Source organism: Hippichthys cyanospilos, chromosome 1 (genome assembly GCF_059441005.1).
Source record: "Hippichthys cyanospilos isolate Australia breed blue-spotted pipefish chromosome 1, RoL_Hcya_1.0, whole genome shotgun sequence".
NCBI lineage: Eukaryota > Metazoa > Chordata > Actinopteri > Syngnathiformes > Syngnathidae > Hippichthys > Hippichthys cyanospilos.
This window is the reverse complement of record NC_142369.1, coordinates 36,075,273-36,086,299: the sequence shown is the minus strand read 5'-3', so window position 1 is coordinate 36,086,299 and position 11,027 is coordinate 36,075,273. Positions and strand designations below refer to the sequence as shown.

Below are 11,027 nucleotides of genomic sequence, written 5' to 3'. Positions count from 1 at the left end.
ATCGTCGAAAATACCCCTTTGTTTCACGCTACTTAAGGGAAAAAGTTGTTTTTTGTTTTTGTTTTTTTTTTAATTTTTAGAACAGGCCTTGGTGGCCACTCAAGTGGTTCTTTGGGGGCTACCTGGTGCCCACGGGCAGCACCGTTGGTGATGCCTGCTCTAAATTGTGATGCCTGCTCTAAATCTACCTTCGCTGTGTTTTTTTATTTGTGTGTGTTGGTGTGCTGGAGCGTATCCCAGCTGTCTTTGGTCAGCAGTCAGAGTACACCCTGAACTGGTTGTCAGACAATCACATGGCACAGAAAGACAACTAGTCACACACAAAAACACAGCTAAGGAAGATTTAGATCAAGCATCACCAACGTGGTGTCTGTGGGCACCAGGTAGCCCCCCAAGAACCACATGAGTAGCCCACAGGCCTGTTTTTCAAATAGCCAGCAAGTGAGAGAAGATTGTGATTTTCTAGCTATTTTATGAACCAGGATACATTTATTACATTTACATACCATATTAACACTTGATTTACATCTTTACTACAGCTGTTGCTTAATTGTGACCACGCGTGTAGGATAATGGCAGGATGGATGTATCTGAATTTTAATGTGAAAAAGACCTTTTGCCACGTTATTGTACAAATGTATCCTTTGTACATGAGGCCCTGATCATTCAACATATCAGTTTTTTATTTGTTTTTTTATGTATTGAATGACTGTCTGACTGACCAACCTTTGCTTCCCCTGGAAGTACCTCTGTGATGAAAAATTTCTTCCAAAAGGCACTGCTGAAACAAAAGTGGCTGCCAAAAAAAAAAAAAAGTTTGTACATCGGTCGATCATATAAACAAAGAAACAAGTATACGTAGTATAAACAAAACAAACAAAAAAACAATAAAATAATAATAAGCAGTTTAATTTCTGCCACAATTAATCAGTGCTCCCATGTGCCTGCCACATCTGCGACATATAACTTTTGCTGGGAGACGCATACTTCCAAATGTACAGACGCATCTTTTTTTTTGTTTTTTTACATCAAAATATTAATCAATGTCCATCTACTCTTTTATTCAACAAAAATTGATGACTTATGAACATTATTAACAACTTCATCCACCATTTTTGTTTTGTTCTTGCGGAAAAAATGTCATTTCAGAAAAAACGAACACATCTTTGTTTGAATAAATGTTGGTCGCGGTGAGACTAATTGTGAGGTAATGATCACGAAGATGACAACTAGATAATTGTCACCACCATGCTTCCAGGAAAAACGTAAAAATAAAATTGCCCCATTGCTATTCGTTTAATATGTTACTTGATTTCCCACATTTCATTTCGAAGTATTTTCTAACTTCTTTATAACCAGGTGCGTCACCAGACAGATGTCACCACGGCACATTCTACACTACAGTACTGATCTGCAGTGCTTGGGAAAAACATCACCAATAAAAATAAATTCACTTCAGAGAGCACATGCCACATACCACTTTGTATAGTTATTCAACTGTACTGTAATTTGTTTCGCATGAACAATGCGCTCATGGCTAATTAATATGGTAATTAATTCATTTATATTACGTGAGAGCAAGAGGAGATCGTCAGGAGATGAAATTGGTAAGTTCAAGTCGGCAAGTTTAGCTAAAACAACATGTTGAAAATATTATTTTGAATTGACTTAAAGTCTAACTCCGCAAATGGGGTGTCCAAACTCAGTCCTCAAGGGCTGGTACAATGCATGTTTCCCAGGTTTCTTTCCCCGACACACCTGATATTGTTGAGATGGATGGATAGATGGATAGACAGATAGATAAAGCTACACATTCTTTACAGATATAGAATATTAAAAAAGATACATTTCAATAATCTCATTAATTTCTTCATATATAATGAAATTTTTCAATTTTACTATAAGAGTTCCTAATTTAGATTTGGCAATAAATTAAAAATCAGTTGAAAAATATGAATGTTAACATTATCATTTGTTCCATCATATATAATTTGTTTTATACAATGACAGTCTTAAATGTCTTTTTATTGGTGAAAAATAAAAACATGTACTCAACAAAAATATAAATACAACACTTATCTTTTTGCTCCCATTTTTCATGAGGGGAACCTAAAGATCTAAAAATCATTCGAGATGCACAGTACAGTATTACCATTTCTCTGATTGTACACAAATCTGTCTAAATGTGTAATAAATAGTGAGCACTTCTACCTTGCTGAGATAATCCATTCCACCTCACAGGTGTGCCACATCAAGATGCTCATCAGACACCATGATTAGAGCACAGGTGTGACTTGGACTGTCCACAATAAAAGGTCACCCTGAAATGTGCAGTTTTGTCTCACAGCAAAATGCCACAGATGTCACAAGCAGTGAGGGAACAACGAACAATGTTTGAGAGAAATGGTAATATTATGTATCAGGAATGATTTGTAGATTAAGTCCATCTTTAAGTCCATCTCATGACAAATGGGAGCAACAACAATAGTGTTGCATTTAAATTTTTATTGAGTAATATAAAATATAACCTAGTCTTTACGATTTTTACCCACAAAAACAGCATAAAGGGACTTTAGCCGGATGGGAGATTAACTTTGAGTTCAATGACTGAATATTAGAAAGGACATAAAACAGCGTTCTTAAAGTGACACTGTGTTCGATTTAGCTACGGACAGCAGGAGTAGAGTTTATTGCTGCATTTACCGCAATGCCCCTAAAGCTCAGACGGGGTATGCGAAAAATTACACATACTATGTGCATGGGGTACGTGTAATTTAGGGGCATTAAGGTAAATGCAGCAACAAACAGTCCTCCTCCTGCTCTCGGTATAGCTATCACAGATATGGCAATCTCTGGAGGAATGCCATCCCCCATGTAATATAATTTAATGGAAACTAGACCTACGATTATATTTAAAACATACTGTTGGTTGTTAAAGGGACAGTATGTAAGATTTTCATAATAAAGGAATAAATCTTTGTAAGTTTCAAAATCTTGCAAATGAATGTGTTCTTAAAGACGAACAGTAAGTTTATAAAATACTCATAGGTCTAGTTATCATGAAATTATTACATGAGGAGGGGTGGCACTTCTACGGAGGCGGCCATGTTTGTTATACCTATGGACAATGGTAAATGCAGCACCTGCAGCACCCTCTGCTGTAACAATGAAAAACGGCCTAAACTTACACACTATCCCTTTAAGAAAATATGTGGTTTTGAAATTTATGTTTAATTTATTCCTTTTTAATGAAACATGGTCTTAATCTTACACAGTGTGACTTCGATTTCCCAAAAGCCAAAAAGTTCAAATTGTAATCAGAGTGTATGAAAATATTTGGGGATAAAACTAGGGATTTCAACATTCATATTGCTTAAACTTGGTCTATTTTCAAGTTACCTTTGGCATCATTTTGAAGGGAATTACGTGTAGATTTAGAATATATCAATACAATCTTCATTTTCAGACACATAAAGCTAATTTCGTGGAAATAAGTCGTTTAGAGTATAATCAGGGATAAATATCCATTCATTTTGTTAGCCACTTATCCTCACTTGGGTCACGGGCTACCGGCGTCTATCTCACCGTTCACAATCATTCACACCTCTGGTGGGACACCCATACATGTACAGTAGTGTGTGTGTATATATATATATATATATATATATATATATATATATATATATATATATATATATATATATAATTTCATCATTACATATCTCTTTTCTATATGACATTCTGAAATTTATATTTAGTAGTAAAATCTAATTTAAGTAAACAAAACGTAAAGAATGTGTATATAATTTCGTATGTATACTACATAATAATACATATTTCATTTGTTTTCTACAAAGACAGCTTGAAATACAAATTAATCAATAAAATAAAAACAAGAACATTTTTTAATGTAATATATGGTAATGGTAAATGGACTTTCACTTATAAAGCGCTTTTCTACCTTAGCTACTCAAAGCGCTTTACACTAACTAGTCATTTACCTACTGATAACGCAGCATCAGGAGCAACTGGGGGTTCAGTGTCTTGCTCAAGGACACTTAGACATGGTCGGGGGATCTAACCCACGGCCTTTCGGCTGGGAGACGACCACTCTACCACTAAGCCATGCCGCCCCAATGTATGCTATTGGTTCTATTATATATCATCTTGGTTTTCCAATGATTTCGTTTTCAATAGTTTTTCGGAAGTGCCACGGTTTTGCCCAAAACTATGTCATCTGCGGACCCTTTCAATTAAATTAAACGCGCACAATCTAGGTGATACGCACATGACAAGTAATAAAAATGAACTGGAAAATGGTCACCATTACGGATGTTCGATTTGCCGCTGTTGATTGGCATAGACACAGGCCTGATCTTGCGGCCAGTTGGGGAAACACTCCCTATCTGTCTGTTTCCTTGCGGTCTCGGGGCTCAGTCAGCTTCAAAAGTAGCAGTAGTCTAGAGCTTAAATTTGCGCGCAAATTTGTAAAATTCATATTCTTTAATTTAGGAAATGTATTGTGCATGCAACATGCAATCAAAGATTAAAAAAAAAAAACATTTCCTTAAAAAAAGAAAGCACACAGGTTTTACACAGGAAAAAATGTATATTAATTTCCGGTTGCAAAATCACGTAATTGCCCCAAGTGATTTATCTAAAAAAAAAAAAAAAATAGAATGAATGACACAATATAATCATCTATATATCCGATGTACATTTTTGAGTTGAGTAATCCAAAAGTATTATAATATACATAATAAACATGCACACGTGTCAGCTTTTGAGTTTAATTGCAAATTCTTATCAGCAAATACGCTTGTTTAAGAATTAAACGAAAAGGTCGTCCGGATTACTTCCGTTCAAGTCAGTTATTATTTAAACTTAGATATAAATCCCAAGATAATTACTGTTTTTTTGTTTTTATCCTCAGTGGTGGAAATAACTCAATGTACATAACAAAAAAATAAAAACAGACCTTTAGTTTGTGACACTGCAGTGTATGGATTGTTCAGTTTATTTTGACACAAAAATGGTAATTTCATTTTTCAATTAAATATTATACATAATAGTCCCGGTAAAGCATCACCTCCCGCAAAAATGATAGTTATTTTTTTTTTACCTTTCAACTACAATAAGTTTATTTAATCGAAACTCAATTTACCGAATGTTAAATCTGGCAAGCTTCGCTTGAATAAATAAATAAAACATTTAAATAGATTAATAAATACGCAGTTAAAAGACAGGGCTTGTCAAAAACACTTATCCGTGTAAATTGAAGTTCTGAGGCCAAATTCATGAATGGGAGGGCCACTTATTTCTGTCTTCAAAATGAACGAGGAGGCCAAATATTTTGACCGCTGCAAATACTTGACATTTATACTAATAATGTCGCGTGAGGGGAAAGCAAGACCAACGTCTCTTTTTTTACCGCAATTAAGAAAGATGCACAAAAAGTGGCAATGTTGTTGACACTAAATAATAAATATTACTTTTCACAGAAACCAAGACCAGACGCATATTTAACTTATTGATATACACATCTTTGGAAAATAAAACATTACGAGGCGATCCCACTCACACAAATGTCTGAGAAGGGTTGTGACGAAATATGCCCACTAACCTGTTGCAAGTTCTTACTTGGGTCATAAGTTAAATCATGGAATACACGAAGAAAAAACTGGGCAGCTTCCCTCGAGGAAAAAAAAGAGATAATAAAGTGTGTTTTGTTTTTTTTTCTTGGGGGGGGGTAAAAAAAATATATCCACTTCGATATATCGCACAGCTTCTCGCACACGGGAATTTAGCTCGACTGCCTCTTAGAGGCCGTAAGTCTGTATGTAGCCAAGTTGGTGCCTTTTTTTCTTCCCCAAAACGGATAACTTAATCAATAAATAATGAATGAAGAACAATGTGTGGACGGGCAGCGTTGGGTTGACGATTCTCGCTGCCGGGTGGCTTTAAGGAATCAGGTAAAAATGATGGTAACATCCCATGATTGTCTTCACAGTGTCAAAAATACAACCATACACAGTGGTTGTTTGGTGCAGTGATGAGGTGAGCATTTAGTAGTCCAATCTTCCCGCATAGCCTTCGAATTCAGGTCTCAATGGGACTTGACACCATGCTGCTCGGTGTGTCAGGAAGCTGAGATGACATGGACGCGACCTCGCTCCCTGTTGAGTTCGAACCTGGTCCACCCTCCGAAAAACTAACCTGTGGAAATCAAGTCGCGGTGAGGAACGTCAAACAATCACGCACGATAGTAGTGCCAGGCAAATTGTCTTGGAAGATGAGTAAAACAAGAGGGCGAAAAAACTAAAACTAATTCTAATATAATATGATAACATGATGATGATGATGATGATGATGAAGATAATGATGAGGATAATAATAATAATAATAATTATTATTATTATTATTATTATTATTATGTAATCAACAATAAGAAATATAAGAAGAAACATTTAAATGATAATCACATAGGAATGACAACAATAAATAAACAGTACCACTTTGGTTTCTGTTTATAAAACTTTTTCTATGAACGTTTTTGACAGACCTCAATCCGCACGAAATAGCTACATTTAAATTGTTTGTCAAATACAGGCAAAATCAATCAAACATTCATAAACCTTTGAGAATAAATGCTTAGATGTTTCTTCACCATCCATCAACATGATTTTAATTAGTTGCTGTTCATTAAATTGTATTCCCTGGGTTTGCGAAAGATAATTTAATAATCGCTAGAACCCTATGGAATATATTATTTTCTATTTATGAAGACAGAGAAAGTTTATGTTGTGATAAGTTTGATAGATAGATAGATAGATAGATAGATAGATAGATAGATAGATAGATAGATAGATAGATAGATAGATAGATAGATAGATAGATAGATAGAAATTATTCCCATTTTAGCGACGAGTTTACAATCGTCTATAGAATTGAGGCCTTATCTGTACATAAAAAAAAGATTTTACGATTTATTGTCATTTTATGTTTCCCTTTTCACTGAATCGGATAAAAACAAATCATGAAAAAGTAAAAGTAAAACAACTCACCAGTTGCTGAAAAGCTGGCTGGTCGATATCGCTCTGCAGAGCAAAGTCGCTGAGGACCTTCCATGGCGGCTGGTAGTTCTGCACCTCCACGGGATTGGCTTGAATACCGCCGTCGTGCCGCTCAGGGCTGGCCGCCACCATCGGGGTGCCTGTCATTCCCTGGATATTCTGCAAGAGGAATGCTCAGCTCTGAGTCGATTCACTGCACGTGATGAGTTCGGGTTGCGCTTTTAGGGTTTTGCGGGTGGGGAGTAGAGAGTTACTGAAAATTAATCAAGCGTCAGTCAAAACAATCAATAAACGCATAAACGAATAGATACGTAAGCTCGAGAGCTTTGAGGGTTTATAGCAACCCGCGAGGGTCTATAGCAACCCGCCACTTGAAATAGAGACTGCGCTTTCCTTGGGAGTTCCAATGTACATTCGCGGGCGGCTCGCTACTCTTAGAGCGGAAAAAGTGATCAAGAGTGGCAGTAAGGCTTCGCTTACTGTCTTGTCGTTTGGCTGCTGTTGCTGAAGCTGCTTCATGAGAATGCTCCGCTTTTTGTCTTTACAGCGCTTGTTCTGGAACCAGACCCGGATAACGCGCGGGCTCAGGCCAGTCATCTCCACCAGCTGCTCCTTCATCAGCGCGTCGGGCCTCGGGTTGGCATTGTAGCAAGTCCGCAAAGTGTGCAACTGCTTTTCATTCAGTACCGTCCTGACCCGAGTCGTCTTCTCGGGCTGTTTGTGGATGTGGGGCCGAAGTGCTGACTGGCGGGCGGAGATGGGCTCTGCTGTGAGAGTTGGAGGAGTTAAGAAAACCAAAGAAGGAAAAAGCCTTTCAGTCATTGACTCCAAACAAATCAAGAGCATACTTCCAAAACACTATTATATGGCATTTAAACTTCAGCAATTACGTCTTTAACTGCAATTAAAAAACAAACAGAGACTTGCTTTCAAGATTGCTCGATTTTTGTTGAATCATTGATTCGTTTGTAAATCGTATACGTAACCACGCAAAAATCGTGACATCTCGATATTTTTTTTTATTTGCTAAGTTTATTTTTCCTTGTTTTGTGCCATAATAGCCACTATCCATCCTCGAGTGAGGGGCGGTGTATACCCCAGAGGGAAAATTGTAAATTGATTAAAAGCAAAACTAAGGGGGAAAGCGCCCCCCCCCCCCCACACACACACACGCACACAAATAAAGAAGCACAAACAATTGGAGCCTGCTTCAGCAGCATTATTTGGTCAGCACAACACCCGACGGAGCGTTAATCTGTAAATAAACGAATGTCGTCATGGCGCCCTGTCATTTTCAGTATCAGATAGAGAAGTCTAAAGTTTGTGTTGTCATCTCAAGTCAACACATATTGTAAAAGATTTTGTCGCACTCCACAGACTTTACCTGCCATTTGCAGCGGTCTGGCGGGGTGCAGTGGACTGAGCGGGTCTCCGTGCACTAGAGTGGCCCGCTCCACCACGTCGTGGTCTGCCCGGCAGAAAAGGCCGTCTTCGCGCAGAGCGAACTCGTCCCCCGGGATGAGCTGTCTGCTGCAGGCCACACAGCGGAAACATTCGATGTGGTAGACTTTTGATCGGGCTCTCATGACAAAGTCGTTCTTGCTGAAACCGATTGTGCACTTTGCGCATTTAATTCCGTATAACCTGCGGAACACACCAAACGTGCGTAAACAATCAAAAACCAGCGAACAATCACAGCATGGCTACATTTGTCGATTTTGCGCACCTAAAAGACTGATCAACCGTAATTGACGGGTCGTTTTTCAAATTTAATTGTGATAAATAATGAGTGTATGACGCACTATGTGAAATGCCGGCATCCAGGCCCAATTCACCTGTTGGAAGAAGAGATTTCCTTTTAAGACGTTGACTACATGTTAGAATATAGGGTGGGCAACATAGTATAGAATAAATGTAAATAATTCAATTAAAATGGTATGGAAGAAAAATATCGAGAATATATCAAATTTTAACACGTGGTTATACAGGAAATTATTGCGTTAATTTCCGTTATTTTTCAATGGGACCACGCGAGCCGACAAGGCTCGGATTAAGTGAAAGCCTTGGTCCCGTCCTGGGTTGTCCTACCTGATGTAGTCGCGTTTACAATATGTCTTTCCTTCCCTCACGAAGCACGTGCACGACTCGTCCAAGTACTGACTGCACTCGGCGCATTTGAGGCAGGCGGCGTGCCACTCCAGATCTGGGGAGACCCGCAGGATGTACTGGTCGTGGATCTGGTTTCCACAGCCCACACACAGAGACGCCAGTCGTTTTTCTAGAAGACCGTTGTTAGTGTGATGAGCATTATGATAACTGTAGACTCGTATCTTATTGTATAATTTTTGCTTTAAAAATCCAACTATCAGCTTCACAACAAATTCGCTAAAATGAAAGCATTTAAGTGAGCAAGAGAGCATCACACTTACTTTTCGGTTGATCCCCCATGTCTCCCATTTTCAGAAAGTAAGGCGACAATATAGGTCCGCGGTCGGAGCGGGCTTGCAGTTTGGAATCCTTGACGTATGATCTGCTGTCGGGCCTGGGGGCTGGTGGGGGATGGAGGGAGGGGGGGGGGGGGGGGGGGCGCACGGTCCGCCTCGGAAAGAGAGTGCGTGTGTGCGAGTGTATGTTTCAGTGTGTGTAAGACTCTGGCGGCAGTGACAGACTGACGTAGGACAGCGGGAAGTCATCTGCCCAACTGATTGGCTCTGCGAGGTCCGGGCAGCTCTGCACACTCCGCCACACAAGCACTTTTACAATTGGAAACCAAATACAACGAGATGTTTCACTAAGAGAGAATACATACAATCGCGTTCAAAAGTTAGTGTAAAATTGTCTTGTTTTTCTTTCTTATAAAAGCTTATAAAACCATCGGAAACATGACTGAACATTTCCTAAACATGAACACTGTCTTCTTGCCATTTTTGAGGGGATTAATTTGAGGACGGACCGTGGAACATTTTACCCAGGCAACCGAACTTGTGTGTATTGCGTTGAGTGACCACAACTCAAAAGCCGTGGATTCAGGCAAGTACAGGCCAGTGAAAGGCACTCAATAAACAATAACAAACACGCCCTCTTGTGTTGGTAATCGACTGACTCAATGCACTAGCAGAATGAGAGTCCGCCCCTCCCCAAATAGTTTTTACTTTCAGTTGTTCGACGAAAAATAAGGAATTTTGATTTTTTTTTTTAATCAACAACAAAAACTAAATGGTCAAAAATCGAAGCATCAGCCGAAAGATGTGACCAACACACTTTATCGCGTAAGCTATACAAGTTCACAATGAATAACCCTTTAAGAGCAAAATTGCACCAACCAACATTTACACCGTATGACTTTATCGCTAACAATTATCAAGCTATAACATTTTAAAATACGTATACTGAATATATATATATATATATATATATATATATATATATATATATTAAAATGTTATATATTTGCCACAAGTCTGCTCGTCTATTGCGGGTTTCCCTGTGGACATGCATAGCATTGTGAACAATGCGGTGCATAGTGCAGACAAAAAAAAACGATAAATGCATTTGTCGTGCATATTATTTAATATTTGCATCAAGCATAATGATCGTGGTGAGGACTTCTTGTGGTCACTCACTAAATTATCTTGTATCAAATTATCAAACGTGTACGTTTGCGCTATAGCAAAAATAAAAACGAAAAATTGAAATAAATAATGTACGTGGCCCGTCCCCGTACGAGTTTTAGTTTGTCATTAGATCCGAGCCTAAAATCTGAGCCATTAAATGTTATTTCCTATTTTTTCGTTTTTGGATAGAGTTGGAAAAATAAAAACAATAATAATGAGGCACCGTTTTATATGTATTACTAATCGCAAAGTGATTAAAAAAAAACCTACCCATGAGGGTATTCATTCAACCCTATTGGATCAATTCATAAATTTTAAATGTTCTACAGTGCTATAAATG

General features: G+C 38.2%; 1 protein-coding gene across 3 annotated transcripts; it reads right to left on the bottom strand.

The window, feature by feature from the left end:
- Window positions 1–4,589: 4,589 nt before the first annotated feature.
- isl1a (ISL LIM homeobox 1a) lies at window positions 4,590–9,658 on the bottom strand. 3 transcript variants are annotated; one of them, XM_088432164.1, is made up of 6 exons: window positions 9,503–9,658; window positions 9,162–9,351; window positions 8,458–8,717; window positions 7,554–7,840; window positions 7,065–7,232; window positions 4,590–6,216 (listed from the first exon to the last, which is right to left on the bottom strand). In XM_088432164.1, the coding sequence occupies exons 1-6, from the start codon at window positions 9,528–9,530 to the stop codon at window positions 6,100–6,102; spliced, it is 1,050 nt and encodes a 349-aa protein (XP_088288290.1). In that variant the 5' UTR covers window positions 9,531–9,658; the 3' UTR covers window positions 4,590–6,099. The 3 variants fall into 3 exon arrangements, with proteins under 3 accessions (XP_088288290.1, XP_088288297.1, XP_088288305.1); XM_088432171.1 differs by having other exon boundaries at window positions 7,554–7,837; XM_088432179.1 differs by having other exon boundaries at window positions 8,458–8,603.
- Between the last annotated feature and the right edge of the window lie 1,369 nt (window positions 9,659–11,027).